The sequence below is a fragment of the Bos indicus genome, chromosome 22 (genome assembly GCF_029378745.1).
Source record: "Bos indicus isolate NIAB-ARS_2022 breed Sahiwal x Tharparkar chromosome 22, NIAB-ARS_B.indTharparkar_mat_pri_1.0, whole genome shotgun sequence".
Classification (NCBI taxonomy): Eukaryota; Metazoa; Chordata; class Mammalia; order Artiodactyla; family Bovidae; genus Bos; species Bos indicus.
The window spans coordinates 54336680-54359857 of NC_091781.1; the positions used below are offsets into that span (position 1 = coordinate 54336680).

A 23178-nucleotide genomic window follows, 5' to 3' on the forward strand; every position below is an offset into this window, starting at 1 on the left:
CTGACCCTCGTAAGCCAGGCTTTTCCTGACCCTACACTGATTGGGATACCTCATACCCCTTAGCTGACTGCATCCCCACTTGGCCTCCGTGACCCTGTGGGGGACTGTGACCATTCGATCACTGAAACCTCCCTGAGTGACGGTGCTCCTTTGACTGACCCAGACTTTCTGACCACTCATGACCCTCCCGACCCCACAACGGCCTGGTCCATAACCCCTAACTCTGACTCCAGACGCCTCTGACCCACCAAGGGACTGCCACCCCGTGCCTGGCTGTGGTCGGCTGATCATCTGGGACCCTCCTCCTCAATGGCCGGGGCCCCTCAGCTCCCTGGGCCTAACCATGAGCGGCTGGCTGCCCCCCAGCCCCTGCCCGCCTGCCCCCCGCGGCGCTGGCAGTGGCGGCTCCCGAGGCGGTAAGGGGGTCACACTCACGCCCAGCTGCAGCAGGAGGAAGGCTGGTCGGAGAGGAAAGAGCATTGGACAACGACACGCGACTAGGGCTAGAGAGATTGGCTACGTCCTGGCTCTGGCTGGTGACGGAGGATTGTCTCCGCAGGGCCCCCTGAAAGGAGGCTCCGCTCTTGAAAGTATTGACTACTTCAATCTGCAACGGAGGAGAGAATGAGACAAGTTGCAAAGAGAATGGACACGACAGCTTCACGACTGACAGGTGCCACGCCACGAGGACAGCCGCAGCCACGGCAAGACGACACGCCACTTACACCAAGACGACAATACCAGACACGTCCAAGGCTCTGAGAGACGTCTGCTCAGTCGGGCACCTGGGCTTCCGGGGCCCGGGGACAGCGGGGAGACCCAGGGCCCGGCAGCAGCACCGATCTAGTGGCCTGGGGGCTGGTGGGCTGGGGGATGTTAAACGTGGGGTTTGCAGGCAGAGGGGGTGCTCAGCCCCTGGGACCAGGCGTGGAGCCGGAGTGGTGAGGAGGGGACTCCGGGGAGGACCGACATTGGCCCAGATACCTGCTCTGTCATGTACGAGCTAGGTGCCCTTGGACAGGTCACTGCCCGGAGGCAGTTTCTTGTCCTTCAGAAGGGGCAGTGCCACCAACCTACCTGGCAGGGCTAAGCTGTGAGGGACAAAGCACTGACCCACTTAGTGGTCCGAAAGAGTCAGGCTGGACGGGACTCGTGCCTGCTCAAGAAACTACAGTCCTTGGAATCCTCCTGAAGGGCTTGGCGGCCGGGCTGGGTGTCAGCAGGTGGGTGTCTCAGGGCTCTGTGTGGCAGCTGCCAGCCCTCGAGGGCAGTGGGGGGTGGGGAGGTGGCCAGGGGCCACCGGGAGGGCTAGTTCCAGCGCCCACAATGCTGGCCGTCAGGAGGCTCTGGGTTTGCAAGCTGCTCCCTGCACCCAGCGCTCACAAAGGGCTGTCTCCCAAGCGTCAGTTACCCCTAAAGCTAGGTGGGGGGCTGGAAAGGCCCAGGAGATGTTTGGGACAGCGCCCTGTGCAGGGTGAGGCAGCCCAGGTGATCTGTTTGTGTTGCGAATGGGTGGAAATGCAGTGGTCTGCCACGTGGGGCTGCGCACCCAAGGTTGGGGGCCCCTGACGTGCTTCCCAGAGGGTGTGGGGTGGGATGGGGCGCCATGACCTTCCCAGGCCGGCTGGGCAGGAGACTGCCCCACTCTTGGTCTCTGGGTCTTTTTGTTCTTCACCACACAGGGCTGTGAAAGCACCCTGGGAACTGTAACGCTGACCCAGGGAGAGGGATGCTGTGAGTGTGGGGGCCCCACCTTCTTGGTGTGTGTCGCCTGGTGGCAGGCTCTGTTCTGTGGGGAAGAAATCTGCTCTTGGCTGAACACACATCCTGCACCGGTGCTCTACGTCTGTGTCCTTGCAGTGTGTGTTTTAAAACCGAACTTTGTTCCCCAAAACTGACTCAACGCCCCAGTGGGGGCTGGGGGAGTGCCTGAAGCACCCGCCCCACCCCCCCACCCCCAGGAGGAAGCTGTGTGCAGAAGAGCCTCAGGGCTGACCCCCTGGCTGGGAGAATCTGGGGCCCACTCTGGCCTCAAGCCGCCATCGTGGCCTCCTGGTAGCCACCCGGCAGCCCTGATCCACCGCCCCCCAACAGCCCTGAAGGGAGCCCCCCCCTCCTCGGCCCTCAGAGCCACCCCTCCCCACAAAGTCCACTGTGGGCGTGACCCTGGTGTGACCCCCCTCGCCCAGTGGACGGGGAGGTGGGACATCCCCTGGCACAGCCAGGGAGAGCGCACGCGGGGAGCGTCGGTGCGCCCGAGGCTGATCAGAGGGTGGGCTCTAGGCCCGCCCCTCATCTCCGTCACCGCCCACCCGGCCCCCGGGAGCTGCCAGTACCTGCGTCTGGATCCGGTTCAGACCTCGGAACCACAGGATCTGGCCCCGCCGCAGCTCGCGCTCGGCGTGGTCTATCTCCTCCACGTCCTCGTTGAGCTCCTCCTCGGGGATCTCCTCCTTCTGCGTGAGCCTGCCCGCCTCCTTGAGGAACTTGAGCCTGCTGGTCGGGATGGTGGCGATGACCTGCGGAGGGGCCCAGCCATTAGCGTCAGCATCCGTGGAGGGGTCGGCTCCTGTCACTCACTCACCTAGTTACCGTCAACTCACCTCCCCTCTTCCCCAACCCAATCTTTAGATTTCTTTCTAATTCCCTCGCTTATCCAGAGTCAGCAGGACATGGTGGGAAATCTTGGGAGTTGGACATACACGTGACTTTGACTACCCCAGACTTCACTGGTCACGTGACCTTGGGCAAGTCATGTAACCTCTCTGAGCTCTAGCTTTCCCTTCTGGAAAGCTTGGGGGCCAGTTCTCAGAGTTGGACATGGTGTGTCTAAGTCACTGGCTTAATTCTTCCTGAGGTCCCTGGGGTGCCCAACCCTGGGCAACAGGGGCTCGGAGCTTAGGTGCCTGGGGGCAGTCAATGCTGGGAGACTCTTGGAATGTCTGCCCTCCTGGAAGGGAAGGCAATAGGGGAAGGGGCTATGTCTTCCTTCTTACTCTTCCTCCAAACGGCTTGTCCGTAGGGCTGAGGCCTGAGTGCAGGCCCCATGGGGTAACTGAGGTGGCTGGGGTCAGAGGCCGCTTACATCTTCTCTAGGGACAGATAGGGGCTGGCCTGGACACTCTCAGGGGTTCCCTGGGAGTCTGAGGTGGCATCGTCCTTAGGGGTCAGGAACCATCTTGTCCAGATGCCAAGGGCTCCCTGAGGGAGCAGGCCCCCATGAGACAAAGATGTCCAGGCTCAAGGGTGCCCGGGGAATGGGCTTGCTAAGTCAAATCTAGTTTATCAACTCTCCAAAGACACTCTGAAGTTTAAAGAAGGTTATTTTGAGTGAAACTAAAGTTCCTTCTTGACCTTCTAGTTAATTTCTGTCACTGGAGTTTCCCACTTTAGCCTGGAAACAGCTTGAAGGCAAGACCAATGTCTTAGGTCTGCCGAGGCCCTCTGCCTAGATCCAGCTCCAGACACCATGTCCTCTGAGCTGCAAGCTGTGAGCTCGAGATGGTGCACGTGTGTGTGTGCGTGTGGCTTGGTGGGGGGACGTTCTGGAGAGGAGCCAGCCCAGGGTTCCCCAGAGCCTCGGAGGGTCACAGATGGCTGCAGACAGCACCACGATGCAGCGGAGGTCACCCCTCTTACATTCCCTCGGAGCTCTCTGCAGGACCTTCTGCTGGGTGCCACAACCCCTGTGACACCCTTTACAGCTGGCCGCCTCGGGCTCTGAGCCTTGGCTGGTCATGACATCTAGTTAGAGTTTAATAACATTGATCATGTTACTTTTTTTTTTATCAGTTTCTGTTTATGGCAAATAATACTTATTTTCCTATCAGTAATGTAAGTTGCCTTTTGAAATAAATTTCAGTTAAAAAACCAGACAGGATTAAAAGAAAATATCAAACAACAGGATCAGTGGTGTATGTGTGCACGCGTGTGTGCTCAGCCGCTTCAGTCGTGTGTGACTCTTTGAGACCCCATGGACTGTATGTGGCCCACTGGCCTGGTTTCTCTGTCCATGGGATTCTCCAGGCAAGAATACTAGAATGGGCTGCCATGCCCTTCTCCAAGAGACCTTCCCGACCCAGGGACTGCACCCTCGACTCTGGCATCTATCTGCGTCAGCAGGTGTGTTCTTTGCCACCAGCGCCACCTGGGAAGCCCCTCGGCAGCGTATAGCTGGAAGCAAAAGTCATAGTGGCGATACCCACGTGACCATCATGTGAGACCAGGGTCAACCCCCGTTGCTCCAGCCCCCAGAAATGGGGGCCAGACAGCTAGTCCTTGCAGGAGCCAGGACCTATGGGTGAGGATCCTGGACTCCCCCAGCCAGTGCTCTCTCCAGGGCGTCCCTGCTGAGGGGCCCCTCGCGCTGCCCACCTGCAGTACTCACCTGGCCCCAGACAAGCTCTCCTAACCCGATGAATATGCACCACATCCACTGGTCCAGCTGCAGCGGGGAGCAGCTGAAGGGCTTCCCCCCAAACTGCACGATCACTATCTGGAGAGAAAGGGGGCAGAGAGAGACAGAAAGGCCATCAGGGGCCAGCTCAGAGGTCTGGGCTCCCAGGGCATTGCTGAGGGGCTCCGGCTGCCTGATGCTGCCCCCGCCAGCCAGGCCAGCATGGGGGCCTGGTACCTGGATGGCAAAGGTGCTCAGCCCCCCACCAGCCAGGCCAGCATGGGGGCCTGGTACCTGGATGGCAAAGGTGCCCAGCCCCCCACCAGCCAGGCCAGCATGGGGGCCTGGTACCTGGATGGCAAAGGTGCCCAGTACGATGGTGCAGAAGATGGGGTTCCGGAAGATGCCGTCGAAAACATTGCGCTCGCCGTGGATCTTGCGGGCATTGATTTCGTTGAAGAGCTGCATCATGACGAAGGTGTTGAAGATGATGGTATAGTGCTCAGAGGGCGGCGAGTGCAGGGGTGCGTTCCTCCCGCTGTCGATCTGGAACATCTTCTCGCCTGCCAAGTCAAGAGGGCGGGAGCTGGGCTGAGGGTCGGGACTGGGAGGGACGCCTGGCCCTGTGTGGAGGCCTCTTCTGAGCAGCCAGGAGGGTCACCCAGATGCGGGAGGCACTCTCTGGACACTGGGGGGCTAGGTGGGCCTGCGCCATGGGGTGTAAGTGAAGGGGTAACAGCACCCTTTCTTTAGGGGCCAAGTGCCTTGGGTGAACTTTCTTCCAGTGTTTTGAGGAAATCTAATAAAGGCGGGAGGCCAGCTGTGCTTCCAGGCAACAGGGCTTATAAAAAGCGGCCCCTGGTTGGCAAACTCCTCTGGACTGGGAGGACAGGGCGTGGCCTTGGAACGTTTGGCGGGAGGCCTTGGCTTTCTGCACTTGTGTTGTTTCTCAGTTACTCAGTTGTCTGACGCTCTGAGACCCCATGGACTATAGCCCTCCAGGCTCCTCTGTCCTTGGAATTCTCCAGGCAAGAATACTGGAGAGGGTAGCCATTCCCTTCTCTAGGCGACCTCCTTTACCCAGGGATTGAACCCAGATCTCCTGCATTGCAGGCAGATTCTTTATTGTCTGAGCCACCACGGAAGCTGTAGCTTTGGGTTCCCCCAAAAGTGTGGCTGCCTGTAACTGAGCATGTCCTTGCGGAGACCTCTGGGAGCTCAAGGGGCTGTTACAAGACAGACCAGTTCCGATATGGATGGTGAGCCTTCCAGGCCAGGCTGGCTCCAGACCCACCCAGGTGGCCTCCCTCATTCTTTGTGAGGGCTCAAAGAATGACACCACGGGGGCTGTCACGTGGTGGGGCAACACAGCTCCCGGCTGCTCTGCGGACACCGCCCATGGCATGCCTGATGCCATCCCATGTCCTTTTGCAGCGCCGCACAAGCTGGTGCTGGGAGGGCTTGTGGGGTTTTCTGACGGTGAGAGTCTAGCTGAATCCAGAAGCACCCAGAGCAGATGCTCAAGTGGGGAAGCCAGTGAGTCAACCAGGGGCCTCCTCCTCCTTTCTTCCCCAACTGACAGCTTTCTCTGTGAGTCTCTGCTGCTCTGCATTCCCGAACATCCTCTAAGGCTTCTCACGATCATCCTTACAACTATCCTGCCGGCACAACGAAGAAGAACTGCCCTTTGAGAAATGGGTTCCTGCCCCAACCCCATCCAGGCTTGCTGGCGTCGAAAGCCCAGCTCAGGGATCTGAGGGAATCCCACTGGCCCCAGTTTGTTGTGTGACCCTGGGCCACCATCTGCCTGCCTCTGGGCACCTCCAGGTGCCAGGGGTCGGATTACCTTGGAAGCACCCTGGAAGCCAGGCCAGTCTGAGTTCCAGCCAGGTCTCTTCTCAGCCCAGGTGCCCCCTCAGGCTGGCTGCATGTCCTTGGGCAAGTCACCTCCCCTCTCTGTCCCTGGTGCCTCATTGTCATGGGGGTGGTGGCACAGGTGCCCAAGAAAAGTGTGGAAACAGCTGGCTTGTAGGCAGGTGTGTGGCTCTTTTCCAGGAGGCCTTGGTGAGGAGCCTTCTACCGGGCAAGGGTCACGTGTGGGAGTGCTGAGAACAGGGGCCGGTCACTCCCCCTAGTGTCTCGGGCTCCTGGGGGGGCTGGCATGATGCCCTGCCTTGCACAATGTGTACGCAGTGTCCAGAGTTGTCATCAGTGGGAAAAGCCCAGTCTTTGGGGTTGCCAGACCTGGGCCAGGGCCTGGCTCTACCCAAGATTTGCTGTGTGACCCCAAGCCACTAACTTCACCTCTCTGGGCCTCCATTACTTCCTCAGCAAACAGGCGGGTGACTGGGAGTCCAGAGCGGCCGGGTCTGGGCCATGGAGTCCTGGGTGGGCAAGGCAGGGGACTCACCGACGAAGAGCAGGGTGAAGATGAGGGTGAGCTGGTAGACGGCATGGCCCAGGATATTCTTCATCATGGTCCGAGAGATGAGGGGCTTGTTGCGGCCATACGGCTTCCTCAGGAGCAGGGTCTCGGTGGGCGGCTCAGTGGCCAGCGCCAAGGAGGCGAACGTGTCCATGATGAGGTTCACCCAGAGCATCTGCACGGCCTTCAGGGGGGAGTCCTGGGGACCGTGGGTGAGACGGTAGTGATGAATACCTCCTAGATATTTATCACGGGAGGTTGGCCATCCACTGCCCTGATGTGCCTTGCGTGGGGCTCATCGCCAGAGTGTAAGCTGCTCCCCTTGAGGCCAGCTCTGCCAGTGTGTCTCCCTTGGCTGGCCAGCCCAGCCCAGGGTTCCAGAGTGGGTGCTGAGAAGGTTTGTCAGGCCTTCCGTGGAGAACTACCCAGCCCTATTCACCTCAGCGCTGTCTTTTCCCCCAGGGAGAAAATCAAGCCCCAGGCATCACGGCCACCACTTCCACACCCTGTGCTTTGTAAATATAGCCACACCCCCGCCATCTTCACTCCTCCCCTCCAGCCCCCATTGGCCATGTCTCGTCCAGGCTCAGGTCAAGTGCCCCCACAAGCATCTTCCACACAGACCCCAGCTCCCCTGCTTCCTGCTGCCTCTTTCCCCTTGACCATCAGTGAATCAATGACTCGGGCTTCTCCTTCTCACAAACAACGCCTGGCACCCTGTCCCCTTTTCACTACCATCCAATTTCTCCTTCAGTTCAGTTCAGTTCAGTCGCTCAGTCGTGTCTGACTCTTTCTGACCCCATGAATTGCAGCACACCAGGCCTCCCTGTCCATCACCAACTCCCACAGTTCACCCAAACTCATGTCCATCAAGTCGGTGATGCCATCCAGCCATCTCATCCTCTGTCGTCCCCTTCTCCTCCTGCCCCCAATCCCTCCCAGCATCAGAGTCTCTTCCAATGAGTCAACTCTTCGCATGAGGTGGCCAAAGTATTTCATTCCTTCCAAAGAACACCCAGGACTGATCTTTAGAATGGACTGGTTGGATCTCCTTGCAGTCCAAGGGACTCTCAAGAGTCTTCTCCAACACCACAGTTTAAAAGCATCAATTCTTCGGTGCTCAGCTTTCTTCACAGTCCAACTCTCACATCCACACATGACCACTGGAAAAACCATAGCCTTGACTAGACGGACCTTTGTTGGCAAAGTAATGTCTCTGCTTTTGAATATGCTATCTAGGTTGGTCATAACTTTCCTTCCAAGGAGTAAACGTCTTTTAATTTCATGGCTGCAATCACCATTTTGGATTTTTTTTTGATTTTTGATTTTGGAGCCCCCGAAAATAAAGTCTGACACTGTTTCCACTATTTCCCCATCTATTTTCCATGAAGTGATGGGACCAGATGCCATGATCTTCTTTTTCTGAATGTTGAGCTTTAAGCCAACTTTTTCACTCTCCTCTTTCACTTTCATCAGGAGGCTTTTTAGTTCCTCTTCACTTTCTGCCATAAGGGTGGTGTTATCTGCATATCTGAGGTTATTGATATTTCTGCCGGCAATCTTGATTCCAGCTTGTGCTTCTTCCAGTCCAGTGTTTCTCATGATGTACTCTGCATATAAGTTAAATAAGCAGGGTGACAATATACAGCCTTGATGCACTCCTTTTCCTATTTGGAACCAGTCTGTTGTTCCATGTCCAGTTCTAACTGTTGCTTCCTGACCTGCATACAAATTTCTCAAGAGGCAGGTCAGGTGGTCTGATATTCCCATCTCTTTCAGAATTTTCCACAGTTTATTGTGATCCACACAGTCAAAGGCTTTGGTATGGTCAATAAAGCAGAAATAGATGTTTTTCTGGAACTCTCTTGCTTTTTCCATGATCCAGCGGATGTTGGCAATTTGATCTCTTGTTCCTCTGCCTTTTCTAAAACCAGCTTGAACATCAGGAAGTTCACGGTTCACATATTGCTGAAGCCTGGCTTGGAGAATTTTGAGCATTACCGTACTAGCGTGTGAGATGAGTGTAATTGTGTGGTAGTTTGAGCATTCTTTGGCATTGCTTTTGTTTGGGATTGGAATGAACACTGACCTTTTCCAGTCCTGTGGCCACTGCTGAGTTTTCCAACTTTGCTGGCATATTGAGTGCAGCACTTTCACAGCATCATCTTCCAGGATTTGAAATAGCTCAACTGGAATTCCATCACCTCCACTAGCTTTGTTCATAGTGATGCTTTCTAAGGCCCACTTGACTTCCCATTCCAGGATGTCTGGCTCTAGGTGAGTGATCACACCATCATGATTATCTGGGTCGTGAAGATCTTTTTTGTACAGTTCTTCTGTGTATTCTTGCCACCTCTTCTTAATATCTTCTGCTTCTGTTAGGTCCACACCATTTCTCTTTACCACCACCCGATTTCTCTTCACCTTTTTTGTTTACATGAAGCAAGTACCGTGTGTCTCAATAAGTCCACTGCTGCTGCCAAGTCGCTTCAGTCGTGTCCGACTCTGTGCGACCACATAGACGGCAGCCCACCAGGCTCTGCCATCCCTGGGATTCTCCAGGCAAGATCACTGGAGTGGGTTGCCATTTCCTCCTCCAATGCATGAAAGTGAAAAGTGAAAGTGAAGTCGCTCAGTAGTGTCCGACTCTTAGCGACCCCATGGACTGCAGCCCACCAGGCTCCTCCGTCCATGGGATTTTCTAGGCAAGAGTACTGGAGTGGGTTGCCATTGCCTTCTCCTAACTCCACACACACACACAAAAATGTTGTCCTGGTAGAAACTTTGGGCAAGTAAGGGACAGAGGAAGCCAAACCTCATCAAGGATCTCCCCACTTATGGGTTTCCTGCCCTCCACATTCTGGGGTGGGTCCTTCCCCATGTCTCCCTGGCTGAGACCGGGATCACGTATTCCTACACGTCTGTGCACAGTCGTCTCCTGTGGTCTGTGCTGCCTGAAGGTGTGTAGACCCCATCCTTTGTCCCCCATCCTATCCTCACACCTCCACACCCCCCAAAATGCCTTTCCCCAAGGGCTGCACCACCTTTCTTGTCACAGACTGAGGCATTCTTTTCCAGGCCCGTCTCACTGAACCTCGAGGAATCTGACTGCACCCTGACCCCTCTCTGGGCGCCCTTCTCTCTGACTCCTTCTCCAGCTCCTTCCCTTACCTTTTGAATTTGTGTTCCCTGTGACCCATTCCTCGGTCCTACCCCCGGATGCAGTTGCTTACCTCTCCCCACATCACCCTCCCTCCAGCCCAGACCTGGCCCTGTGGCCGCAGCCTCGCCCACAGGTGGACACCTCCTCCAGGAAGGTCACAGGCCCTGTACACCTAACAGCCTGGGGTGGGCTGTTCCTTGCCCCTGGTCCTCTCAGTGTGGCTCCTGAGGCCCCACCGCCTACACCTCACACCCTCATTCACCTCCTAGATGTTTATCACCTCCCCTCCCCCAGGCCACCCCTCCCACCTCCACCCCAGCTCAGTCACGCTCCCCACTCCCCTCAGCTTCTTCCTGTCCATCAGCCTCCTCTGATTACATGCACCTTGGGGTCAGGGCCCCTCTATCCTCACCAAGGCCTTCACAGCCCTCAACTCAATCCAAGACCTCAGGCAAACCGTCCCTTCGGCACCTCAGTTTCCCAGTGTGGCTCCAGCTGGTCTCCAAGAAACTTGGCGTGAGTTTCCCTAAACCATCACTAGAGGGAGCCTCTTGTCCACAGAGCAGGAGAGAAGGGCCTGGTGAGCAGAAGGGACACCACCTCCCCACCTCCGCTCCAGCCCAGGGCTCTCACTCTCAGGGCTGGGGTGTTGGGAGCTGCCATATGCGTCCTCAAGAGCCCAGAATACAACAGAGGGAACAGTATTCCCTGGGCTACACAGCTCTTCAGGACAGAGGTACCGGTACCAACAAAGGTCCGTCTAGTCAAAGCTATGGGGTTTCCAGTGTTCCAGTGGTCATGTATGGATGTGAGAGCTGGACAATAAAGACAGCTGAGCACCGAAGAACTGATGCTTTTGAACTGTGGTGTTGGAGAAGACTCTTGAGAGTCCCTTGGACTGCAAGGAGATCCAACCAGTCCATCCTAAAGGAAATCCTGAATATTCTTTGGAAGGACTGATGCTGAAGCTGAAACTCCAATTCTTTGGCCACCTGATGCAAAGAACTGACTCATTAGAAAAGACCCTGATGCTGGGAAAGATTGAAAGCAGGAGAAGGGGACGACAGAGGATGAGATGGTTGGATGGCATCACCAACTCGATGGACATGAGTTTGAGTAAACTCTGGGAGTTGGCGATGGACAGGGAGGCCTGGCGTTCTGAAGTCCATGGGGTCGCAAAGAGTCAGACACAACTGAGCGACTGAACTGAACTGGGCAGGTACCCCACGGGCCCCTCTGTCCTCCAGAGCCTCTGGGCTTCTGAGGGCTCCTGTGGGCAGGAGCTTGTCTGCCCACATGGTTGCTGGGAGACGCCTTCCCTCTCCTCCCCAAGCGAGGCTGGTCAGCCCTTGGCCACAGGCAGGCAGGAGGCTGCGGGAGGAATGGCAGGCACCTGGCTGGTCCATCCTCTGAGGCTCAGTTTCTGCCTCTGTGAAATGGGGATCAACACAGTTCCTATCGCACGAGGGGGGTGAGGAGGCAGTGAGGCTGCAGGGGCTGGGCCTGCCTGTCAGCTCCACAGGGCCCAGGACACGGGGCTGCTACAGACCTGGCTGTAAAGGTGGGGCCGACTCCTGCTCTCCCAGTGACCAAGTCCACCCAGCCCAGGAACCCAGGCACTCAGGCCTTCCCTGATGCACTCCACGCCACGGCTGGGGCTCCCAGGGCCGCACCAGCTCCGTGATGCCAGCTGGCTGCCTGTCTGGTGCCGGCCTCTCTCTGCCCCTTTACGTGGCCAGGGGCCCTGCCTTCCTGGAGGGGGTCCCTCTCCTGCCTCCTGGAACAAGGGCCGGTATCTCCACTGGCTGGCTGACCTTGGGGTAGTCCTGCCACCTCTCTGAACCTCCTTTCCTGCACTCTGTGCGGCTGGTGCCTACGTGGGTGGCTCTGTGATGCGGTTCCTGGCCCTCGGCATGGAGCTGTGACAGCCTGGGACAGCCCCTGTGCGTGGTGCCCGTCCTCCCCCGAGCTTCAGCTGCCCCACCCCGCCCACCCCTGGAGGACCCACCTGCGTGATGCAGGCGCCCGTGAAGGCCACGATCACGGCCACCACGTTGACGGTCAGCTGGAACTGCAGGAACTTGGAGATGCTGTCGTAGACGTTGCGGCCCCACATCACCGCCTTGACGATGCTGCTGAAGTTGTCGTCCGTCAGGATGATGTCCGAGGCCTCCTTGGCCACGTCTGTGCCTGCGATGCCCTGTGAGGATGGGGACAGGAGCCTGGCTGGGGCGACCGGAGAGGCGAGCAGCTCTAGCAGCACCATCCTCACCCCCTGACCACCGCCCACATACACACACGAATCCCCAGCACTGCAGACCACACGGGAGCGTGTCTGCCCACGTGGTTGCTGGGAGAGGCCAGGCCTCAGAACATGTGCCCTCTCCTCCCCAAGTGAGGCTGGTCAGCCCTTGGCTGTGGGGAGACAGGAGGCTGCCTGTCCCAGTGGCAGAGTCCAGCTGGCCCAGGAACCCAGGCACCACACCAAACACACACATGTACGTGCATGTGCGTGCACACACACACACACACACACACACCCCACCCCTACTCTTCAAGACCCAGCCTTGAGGCCAACCTCTGCCTTCAGAAAGGGGGCCCTTCCACTCTGTCCCTTCCCTTTCCTAGACCCATCACTGCAGGAAGCTCTCTCCTCCCTTCTTGAAGCCAAGCTGAGCGTCAAGACCTCTGGGAGCATCAGGTGGACAGAGGGTGGGCGGCGTGAGCACCGGGGTTCCTGCATCCCCCCGCTGGAGGCTGGTGGTCCGTGCGTCCCCCTTAGCCCCTGCCTGCGGGCTCCTGCCAGCTGCCGCCCCAGCCCCCGTGCGCTCCTACCATGGCGAAGCCCACGTCGGCCTTCTTGAGCGCAGGCCCGTCGTTGGTGCCGTCCCCCGTCACGGCCACCACCTGCCGCTGCTCCGTGTGCGTGCTGTCGATGATGCCTGTGGGCGGGGCGGGCGTGTGCTCAGGGCCCTGGGACCCCCCCGGGGCCGGGGGCCCAGGCTGGCACAGCCTCCTCTCTGGCCCCTGCCCCGCCACCCCCCTGACTCTGTCAAGCTTCATCCTAGCTCCCAGCACCTGCAGGGGACATGGGGCCCTTTAGCCCAGTGCTGGCTGCAACTAACACCCTCTCGTCGGGGCCTGCTGCCTCTCCAGCGTCCTCTTTGCTCTCTGCAGCCCATGGCCACTGCAGTGACCACCCTGGCCGAACTCACCTTCCCTGTCCAAACTCAAATCCCCTGTCCGAACCACAGGGGCCTCTCTGTTCTCCAGGGGAGCCAGGTTTGGCTGGGGGGCCACCCATCTGCTCCGCCAGCATCTTGTGCTTGGGGAGCCAGTCACACCTGAGGAGGCCTGGGCTCTGCCATCTGCTAATGACCACTCTCTAGATACTCATCCTTAATAAAACCTTCAGCAAGTAGCAGTGACAGATGACATGTGGCTCGCATCACTGAGTGAGTGAGGGCCAGAGGAGCAGGACGAGTGAAAGAAGTCACCTCTGCCCACCGCTCAGGTGGGAGTTACTGGGGTTTGGCAGCTCCTCTAGTTCCACCCCCATGGGGCATACAGACACCACCTTTGCCTTCAGCGGGGCCGGGCCTCTCTCCTGAGCCCTGAATCCATGGACACCTCCCCTGGGATGTCAGAGGGCCTCCAGCCCAGCCTCCTAAACCACGTGCATCCATTTCCCCTCAAATCTGTCCCTTCTTGTGCGACTCCAGACACCCAGCTGCCCCCTGTAAACTTCGCAGCAGGCTCTCAGGCAGGAACACACTGAGCAGTCCTGGACTCCCATCTCCCCTCTTCCTCCACCCCATCTGGGCCAGGCCTGACCCCCACAGAGAGCTCTCAGACCTGTCCACTCCCAGCGCACCTGCTCTGTCCCCAGCCCGCCCCCAGCATCCCCTCTCGCAGCTGGACTATCCCAGCGGTCCCTCCATTTCCAGGCCGCTCTCCACTCAGCAGCAGGGAGGGAGATTTCTAAAACACCGCTTCTCCATCGAGGCCCTCCTGCAGCTCACCACCTGGGCTAGCAGTACAGGTCACCACCGCGTGTTCAAGGCCCCGTGTGATCTGAGGATGAGACTCCCTTCTCCAGCCCTTCCTCTCGTCTCCCTCTCTCACTGGAGGCCCCGGGCCAGCCAATGAACTTCCTCCCACCCCTTGAAAGCGCCTGGAGACCTTTTCCTCTGGACTTCCACAGTGTGGTTCCCTGTCCTGCCTGAAACACAGGTCCGCCCCCTGGACCCCATCCCTCAGCCTGCGATCTGACAGCACCGCCAGGTGGAGTGAGAGGCCAGCAGGGGGCCCCAGGAAGCCTCCTCTTCCACTGCTGTGGCCTCTGTGCAGGGCAACGACCTATTCAATGTCTACTGGGTGAGACCTGGCCATGAAATCCAAGAGGGAAGGGTCATGTCGGCCAAGAGATGGGCCTGACACACAGTAGATACTCAGTAAACATTTGTCAAGAGAATGAGTGAATGAATGAATAAGTGATTGAATAAAAAATGGAGCTGGGTTGGGGGTCTCCTGCAGTTCAGGGGCTCAGTGTTTCTAAGGCCAGGTCTGCCTCCATTGAAGTCTTTGGGCAGCACCTTTGGAAGACGAATCTAAGATGCCCTGTGGCTGACCTCAGTCAGAAAACTTCCCCTTATGGCCATTCAACAGACGGAAAAATTGAGTCCTGGGGCTGGACACTTGCCAAAGGCCACAGAGCAGGACAGGGGGCAGAGCCAGGGTTTTAACTCAGGCCTGTGTGACTCTGCAAGTGCCCCGCATCTGGCCAGTGAGATGGGCTCAGTGAGGGGTGTGTCCTCCCCCTGGAAGGAGTCAGGGAAGAAGGACACTGGCTTTGGGCCTCATGTCTCAGATCGCTGTTCCCAGGGCAGCTCATGCCTGGGGTCCTGGTCACACACATGGGACAGCGTCCTTAGAGACCAGGCAGGCCAAGGCTCTCAGACTCACAAGGTGCGGGCCAGACTGGGAACATACGCAAAGGAAGTGGGCTGAGTGTCAGACCTAGTGGTTAAGACAGCATCACATGGGAACAGCAGGGTCTGTGTCCAGTCATTCAACCTGAACATTAACCAAGATACACCACCCAAATCAGCTTGTCGGTGGGCTCCTCAGCCCTCAGTCCCATTGCTGCCCATGGGAGGGGGGACCTAGGCCAAAGGCCCACCACCTCCTCATGCCGCTGTGGCCCTTGGCAGGCCTCCTAGGGCATCCCCAGGTATGGGGCGTCCCCAGGTATGAGGAATCCCAGGCGGGAGCCGCTGTCATCCTGGAAAGAAGCTGAAAGCGCTAGGTCAGGAAAGCCCCAGAGGCCTGGTGCCTGGACCTCAGCACTGCCTGGGCCCACCCAGGTCTTACCTTTGACCAGGGTATGCTTGTCCGTGGGTGAGGAGCGAGCCAGCACCCGCAGCTTTGGCCAGATCTTATCGATCCGCTCCTGCTCAATCTGGAAAGGGATGCGGGAGGGGCAGGTGAGTGGGGTTGAGGAGAGAAACCGAGGCCCAGGTAAGGGAGGGGACTTTCCTAGACCACTGGGCTCTGAGCGGCATACTGGCTGGCTACCATGCACGCCCGTGCCTCCTGGGCCCCCATTTGGGCCCAACCCTCCAAGGACCCTTTGCACTGGGCCACGTACCTCCCCTTTCTCGTTGCGGATCCTTCGGTTGAACTCCTTGCCCTCAAGGCACAGGAAGTCCTCCCCGGGGTGGATGATGCCACACTTGATGGCGATGGCCCGCGCTGTGTTGATGTTGTCACCGGTGACCATGCGGACCGTGATGCCTGCTCGCTGGCACTTGCGGATGGCTTCCGGGACCTGGGAGGGAGGGCAGGAGCCATGGAGTGGACGGCACCTAGGGTAGGCCCTCCCTGCCTTTATGGATTCCAGAGCCTGTTCACAGGCAGCACTACGATAAGGGGGTCTAGATGACTGGGAGACCCTGATGGCACGCAGACCATCTCCTCCCTTCCTGTGCCCATGGCAGGCATTGCTAATCAATCCCAGCACACTCTGATTAAACCCTGATGTGGTCTCACAATTCTTTCCTGCAGTGTCCCTGACAGCCATCACCTATCGACAGTGACCGTGCATTCTAAGATAAGACCGTTGACTATTCTGACCTGGACAAGAACTTTAAGAAACACTGCAGTAAACACCTTCTTGGATATGGTCCCAGGCAGGAGTACAGAACACTGCATTACTGCACAGGATATTGTCCCTGCTTTATCCACATGCACATTTCCTGCAAATGCAATGTTAAATACATTTGTGTACTTTGGGGTTTTTTTTTGGGGGGGGGTGGGCAGTGGAAAAACATTGCATTTTAGGGCATATTATTTACATAGTGTTACACTGCCTTAGATAAATGCAAATGACTAGGCTTCAGGTAAAACATGACATCTCCCTGGGAGAATAAGGACTTCCTACTGCCCTTGTTGTAATGATAGACTGACATCTGGACCAATTAGGACAGAGCAGACCCAGCCAACCAGGAGCCAGCAAATCCCCCAACTCTGCCCTCTAATCCCTACTCCACCCCTACTCCCCACCCCACCTATGCAGAGCTCTGGATCTGTCTAGCAATTAGGATGCAAAAGCCAGCCTGGGAGCTTCCCCGGTGGTCCAGTGGTTAAGAATCTGCCTTGTAACGCAGGGGTCATGGGTTCGACTCCTGGTCCAGTAAAATTCCACATGCCATAGAGCAGCTAAACCCCTGCACCACAGCCACTGAGCCAGCACTCTAGAGCCCTCAGGTCTCAACTACTGAACCCACACACCTAGAACCCGTGCTCGGCAACAAGAGAAGCCACGGCAATGAGAAGCCAGCACACCACAACCAGAGAGCGGCCCCACTCGCCACAACTAGCAAAGCAAGCAGCAGTGAAGACTCAGTGCAGACAAAAATAAAGTAAATATACAAGTATTTTAAAAAACCAGCCTGGAGCTGCTGTGGCCCTTTATACACAGCACAGATCAACTGAACAAGTGATTCTTACCCACGGGCAGTGACAAATCGCACAACAGTAAAGCAATATTTGCTGCCAAACGTCCTTCAGTGGGAGAGGACATGTCGAGGGCAGAAAACCCAGTTCTACTGAACGACAGAAGTACTTTCGAATCTTAGACCTGGCGATTGAATCCCACGCCCCCTCCTCTTGCACATTCTGGGTCTAAGAACTCACTTTCATCCCTGCCTACCCTGACAAGTCACTGCTGAGAGAATTCAAATATGTTGTTGTTGCTGTTCAGTTGCTCAGTCATGCCTCTTTGCGACTCCATGGACTATAGCCCACCAGGCTCCCCTGTCCATGGGATTTCCCAGGCAAGGGATATAGAGTGGGCGGCCATTTCCTCCTCCAGGGGATCTTCCCAACCCAGGGATTGAACCCGTGTCTCTGGCATGGGCAGGCGGATTCTTTACCCCTGAGCCACCTGGGAAGCCCCCATCCTGCAGTGGAGGGAGAAACAAACATTCGGGAGAGGCAGGGCCCGGGTCAAGGCTGGGGAGGCCTCTCCAGCTCCCTGAGTTCTCTAAGAAGCCCGTGGTGACAGGGAGTGCTCTCTGTCCTTTGAAGGGCTGGAGCGGGACACGCTGACCAGGGGCCGCCTCTGGGTGTATTCCCAGGGTATGAGGAGGAGCCTTTTGGTGCCCACGCAGGGCTTGGGACCCCGTGAGCAAGGCCTCTGCTTTGCGCCACGGCGCCTGCTCACATGAGCAGACGTGACCTCTTTTTACAGAGCTGGAGGGAGTGGGGATGTGGGAGGTCCGAGATCCCGTTTACATAATTTACCAATGTCCTCACGATGGCTGTAACCCGGCTGCGGCCCCCCACTGTCTCCTGCCCCAGAGGACACGAAAGAGCCACTGTTCTTCTGGGAAAACATACCTTTATCTGTTTCCTGCCCGGAAAGGAGTAATTTAGGTTTTGTGCTTCAGAGGCACTTGGAGTTGGAAGGGACTCTAGGTGGTGACTCTGACCCTCTGCTAATTGCCTAGATCCCCTCCCAGGCATCCCCTCTGTTCCATGCCTCTGTTGACAGGGTGCTCACCCCTCTAAGGCTGACTGCCCAATGGTAGAGCAAGTCTATCGTATCCTTTCACATAATCCTTTTTTCAAATAAAAGAGAAGTTACACACTCCAGTATTCTTGCCTGAGAAATCTCATGGACAGAGAAACCTGGTTGGCTACAGTCCATGGGGTCACAAAAGAGTCAGATACAAACAACTGAGTGACTAAATAACAACTCTGGGTCAGACCCACTCTCTTGTACAGAGATAGACTCTTCAGTAAAGATCTGTACAGAGGGCTTGGGGAGCACAGAGGAGGACACAGCTGCTTAAGAAGGGCGTGTGTGGGGAGGAGAAATCTGGGAGGGCTTCCGGAGGAGGGGATGCTCAAACTCCCTCTTTTTAGCCAACACTAACTAAGGCTTGGATGCCTGGCTCTGTGCCCATGCTGGGGCTGCAGAGATGACCACTTCATTGTGGTCCTGGCTTCAGAGAACTGCCCATGAGGTGCGCAGGCAGAGAAAGGGAGGATGCTGCAGACACTGCTGCAGGTGATGTGGGGGGACCTTACGCCCAGGGAGGGTGAGAGGTAGGGGCTGGCTGCTGGCCATGGAGCCAGAGACGGGCTGGAGGCCCAGAGGTCTGGGACCCAGGGCCTCGCTCCTTCAGGCCTGGAAGCCATGGCAAGTTCTGAACTGGGAATGAGGTGATGGATACCACGTTTTAGAAGGACTTCTGCTTTCAAGATGGTCTCAGGGAGCTGAAATTTGCCTGCGTGTAATCCCTACCATCTGAGCTTCACCCCAACAAGCCAGACTGGGACAAAAGGAGGAGGTTAATTCTTATGGCCCCCACACTTGGCTCTGTACAGTGAAGGCACCTCTGCTTTGGGGAGAGACGGCTCAGGGACCAAAAGGCTGAGCTGGGCTTTGCCCAGGCTCCCCGTTGAGCCTTGGTTTCCTCATCTATAAAATGGGACGGTAGTTTCCACCCTTCACTGCTGCTGCAGAAATCTGTGACCTGCAAACGGCACCAAGCTCAGGGCCAGTGCCTGCTGGTGATGAGGGGGTGGGGGAGGCTGGCGAGACGCCTCACCTCAGGCTCCCTTGTCTGCTCTTTCTGCTCCAGAGCGGTGAAGGGGGTGCAGAGCGGGGGTGCAGATGTGGGGGTGGGGTGCCGCGGGCACCTGGAGCACACATGGGAACAGGTGCTTGGGGTGGTGGGACAGGGTGGGCGCCGCACCACGGCTTTTGGGTCAGGTATATTAGGAGTCTTTGACCTGCCTTGACTGGGGGCGGGGACCGGGGGCAGATCTGGAAACCCCTGGCCACTGCGAGATATACTCTGCTTCCTTTCTGAGCAGTGCCCCCCACCTTGGACATCCTTGCCGTGTTCTCTTATAAACTCAACCTGAGGGGGGCTTCTGTGGTGGTCCAGTGGTTAAGACTTGGCCTTCCAATGCAGGGGATGTGGGTCCAATCTCTGGTTGGGGAGCTAGGATCCCACATGCCTCGTGGCCAAAAAAACCCACCCCAATCATAAAACAGAACCAATATTGTAACAATCAATAAAGACCTTAAAAATGGTCTACCTAAAAAAAAGATTTTTTTTTAAAAGGAAAAGCAACCCATCTGGGGTTTTCAGGAGTCTCCAAACACCCAGCATCCCATCCCACCTCCCTGCCTTTGCCTGTGGTGTCCCCTCCACCAGGGATACCCTCTCTCCCTGAATCTCTGTGCCCACAGATCTGTGCCATCCTGCACATGAAACGTTCTCCACTCAGGAGCCACCCTTGGCCCCTCCAGCTCAATGCTCTGCCTCCTGCAGCTGCTTAGCCCTTCCTTTTACCACCTCACTCATTCATTTATGTGACGCACAGCTAAGGAACATCTTACTGTTCTGGGCAGGGACGATGCAGAGAGGATAAAGACTCAAGCCCCAGAGGCATCGATCTGGTTGAAGTGTGCTTTCCCCATAGATACAATAGCTGTAAAAAAAAAACAAAAAAAATTCCTTCTTCCACTAAAATTATCCTCGATATTTCTCGCTGAGGAAAACCAGCCAGGAAACGGGCGCTTCCTGTTTTCATTAAATAAAGGCTTTAAAACATCTGTTGTTTCTGGTGACAGCAGTCGTCTGTGACTCCAAGGGCTCCAAACACCCCCGGATAACACGGCAAATCTCCAGCCGTGGCTCTCCTGACGGCTTTATCCTCGCTGGCTTCCATCAGCCTTGGAAAATGCACTGCGGTGGTGTCTTGGGGGTGGGAGTCGGGTGGTTGGCAAGCCTGTTTTAACCTGTTCTGCCCTTTGTCTTTTCAAGGGAGGAAGGTAATGAGAGTTTCTCCCCCTGACAGATGGGGAAACTGAGGGACACAGAGTTTCTTTTCCTGCAGCAGCTGCATACGAATCTGACCAGGCTTGTAGGACCCTAGATGTGGTCCAGGTGGGGCCATTCACTCCGGCCGGCCTCACGGCTGTCCTGGGAACTTTCACAAACATTCTCCCTGTAGGCAGAGACACTCCTCCCAAAGGTTAGGGTGAGGGCTTCCCAGGAGAAGCTAGTGGTAAAGAACCCACCTGCCAATGCAGGAGGCATAAGAGACGTGGGTTTGATCCCTGGGTTGGGAAGATCCCCTGGAGGAGGGCACGGCAACCCACCCCAGTATTCTTGCCTGGGAAATCCAATGGACAGAGGAGTCTGGCGGGCTATAGTCCATGGGGTTGCAAACAGTTGGAGATGACTGGAGTGACTGAGCATGCACGCACGTGACCCTAACCTGAGACACCGGTGACCGTGGCTGCCTTTGTGGTGGGGACTGCGGGTCTGGGGCTGGCATGGGGGCTACTTCACCCTGTCCATGCCGTTTAACCTGTTGAATTTGCCTCCATAAATCACCTAGCCTAAAGTACCCAAATAAATCAAAACACATACTTGCCAGTCTCCTCAGGCCCTGCATCCCACCCCCGCCTCACGGGAGATGCTGAGTCAACAGGTGAAGAGGTTCAACACTTTCACAAGCATCGCCAGGAACCCCACCGTGCCCCTCACATGAGGATGTCTAACTTCCTCATTGTTCAGATGGGGAAACTGAGGCCCGGGGCAGCGATGTACAGGAGGTCTTATGGGAAGGAGGAGCAGGGGCGGGATGAGAACCCACTTCCCTCCAGTAAGCCCCCTCCCTCCAGCACAGTTCCAGCTTCTAAATTCACATCCCAGGGTGAGCCCTGGGGAGACGGAAGGTCGCCACAGGATGTGTTGACTGAAGGTAAGCCTCCCAGGCTGCTGGCTCAGACGGGGACCTGGGGAGTCCCCAGGCCAACCGCTCATTTTACAGATGAGGGGACTGAGGCATGAAGCGGAGAAGTGTCTTGCTAGTGTTCGAGCTGGGGTTGGGATCAGGCCCCCTTTCTCCAGTGCGGGCTGACTGTGCACCCAGCCCTGCAGGGTGGACAGCGTGCATGCGTGCATGCTAAGTAGCTTCAGCTGCATTCTATTTTTTTGCAACATGGACTATAGCCGGCCAGGCTCCTCTGTCCATGGGATTTTCCAGGCCAGAATACCGGAATGGGTTGCATGCCCTCCTCCAGGGGATCTTCTCAAACATAGGGATCGAACCTGAGTCTCTTAGGTCTCCTGCATTGGCAGGTGGGTTCTTTACCACTGGCGTCACCCTGGGAAGCCCACACCCCCTCCCAGTGTCTGCGCCTGAAGCCAGCTTCTCTGGATACAGAAAACAGCAGGGACCCCGCTCAGCCCTCTCGGGCCCTCTCTCCTCTTCTCAGCCCCCTGACCCACAGCTACCTGCCCTCTCATTTTTGTGGCCCCCAGGCGCAGGCTCCAGGCAGGAGACCTGGATTCACTCAGCGAGACTGTGGGCCCCTCACTGGCCCTGCTTGGGTCTCCGTGTTTCTTCTGCAAATTGGGAGAGTGGGAAGGTGTCTGGACTAGATCAGCCTTTCAGACCTTGAGTCTCGGCCCTTTAGTGGATTGTGAAATCAGTTCTGTGGGTGGTGACCAGTGTTTAAAAAAATGAAGGAAGAGATAGGAGAGAACAGAAAATACTTTAGTGCATCACATTACTCTGTGAGAGTCGTATCTTGGTTTAGTGTGTGTGTTTGCTGAGTCCTGACGTAAGATACATTTCTCATCACTGGGGGTCACGACCAGGAAACAGCATATTGTGTGTGCAATGCTGCTTTCCACTCTGCTTCAGGGTGACAAGGCAGGAGCTCGGGCATGGGGGTTGGAGGGGGCTCTGGGGACGGGAAGGCCCGGGGAGCCGCAGGCCAGCTTCGTGCACTGTGCATCTCAGTCACCTGTAAGGGTATAACACATTACAGCAAAGCCCAATCCCATTAGTAGCTGGTAATGAACAGGCACTCCCCCAGGGAGACTGGTAAATGGCTGTGTGTCCAGGGAGAGGTACAGGCTGTAGGCAAAAGCATACAGCTCTGGTGCCAAGCCCCAGGGGCACTAACTGCCTTTGCTGTTTTAGGCTCTGGGTGGGAGGAAGGAGGCATGTGTGTGTGTGTTTAGAATACTATTCTTATCCCCAGTCTTCGGATGAAGAAATGGAGGCTCAGAGATGTTATGTAACTGGACCGAGGTCACACAGCTGAGGGACTCAGAAGCCCAGGTCTGTCTGATGCCCAAACTCACAGTTTTGACCCATCTCCCTGTTGCCTAAATGTGAAAGGCCACGTCTGTGACCTTCAGGTTTCACTTGGTCTTTAGAATGCAGAATCTTACAACACAGAGGCCAGGAGCTTGGAATTCAGCCGGGGATTGGCAGGGTTGGGGGGCAGGAGCTTCTTTGTTCCCCCTTCACTTGAAAGAAAGGAACATGGAGGCTCCAAGAAGAGCAGGGAACAGCCAGAGACGCCCCCGAGGACGGTGACAGGGTAAGTGGGGCACCCTGAAGTTGCCCTCAGTGGAGGAAGGTGGCCCCGAGACAGGCTGCAGCCTGGGACCCTTTACTGCAGGGCTAGCACCTGGGCAGTCATCTCCTCAAGCAACAGAATATAAAGAAACCATAAAGGTACTTCCCTGGTGGTCCAGTGGTTAAGAATTTGCCTGCCAATGCAGGGCACCCTGGTTCGATCCCTGGTCCAGGAAGATTCCACATGCCACAGGACCACTAAGCCCGTGTGCCACAACTACTGAGCCC

At 56.7% G+C, this 23178-nt stretch overlaps 1 protein-coding gene across 15 annotated transcripts in view; it reads right to left on the bottom strand.

Moving 5' to 3' along the window:
* Window positions 1-23178, bottom strand: part of ATP2B2 (ATPase plasma membrane Ca2+ transporting 2) — a 378716-nt gene that overhangs the window by 9634 nt on the left and 345904 nt on the right. For 11 of the 15 annotated variants that reach the window (XM_070776843.1, XM_070776841.1, XM_070776840.1 and 8 more), the window contains 8 exons: window positions 15635-15814; window positions 15358-15445; window positions 12820-12926; window positions 11993-12184; window positions 6807-7020; window positions 4748-4959; window positions 4388-4495; window positions 2337-2519 (listed from right to left, as the gene is read on the bottom strand). In XM_070776843.1, coding sequence (XP_070632944.1) covers window positions 2337-2519; window positions 4388-4495; window positions 4748-4959; window positions 6807-7020; window positions 11993-12184; window positions 12820-12926; window positions 15358-15445; window positions 15635-15814 — 1284 coding nt within the window. Of the gene's footprint in view, window positions 1-435; window positions 608-2336; window positions 2520-4387; window positions 4496-4747; window positions 4960-6806; window positions 7021-11992; window positions 12185-12819; window positions 12927-15357; window positions 15446-15634; window positions 15815-23178 lie in introns of all 15 variants that reach the window. The other 4 variants (XM_070776845.1, XM_070776844.1, XM_070776842.1 and 1 more) reach the window with 2 other exon arrangements.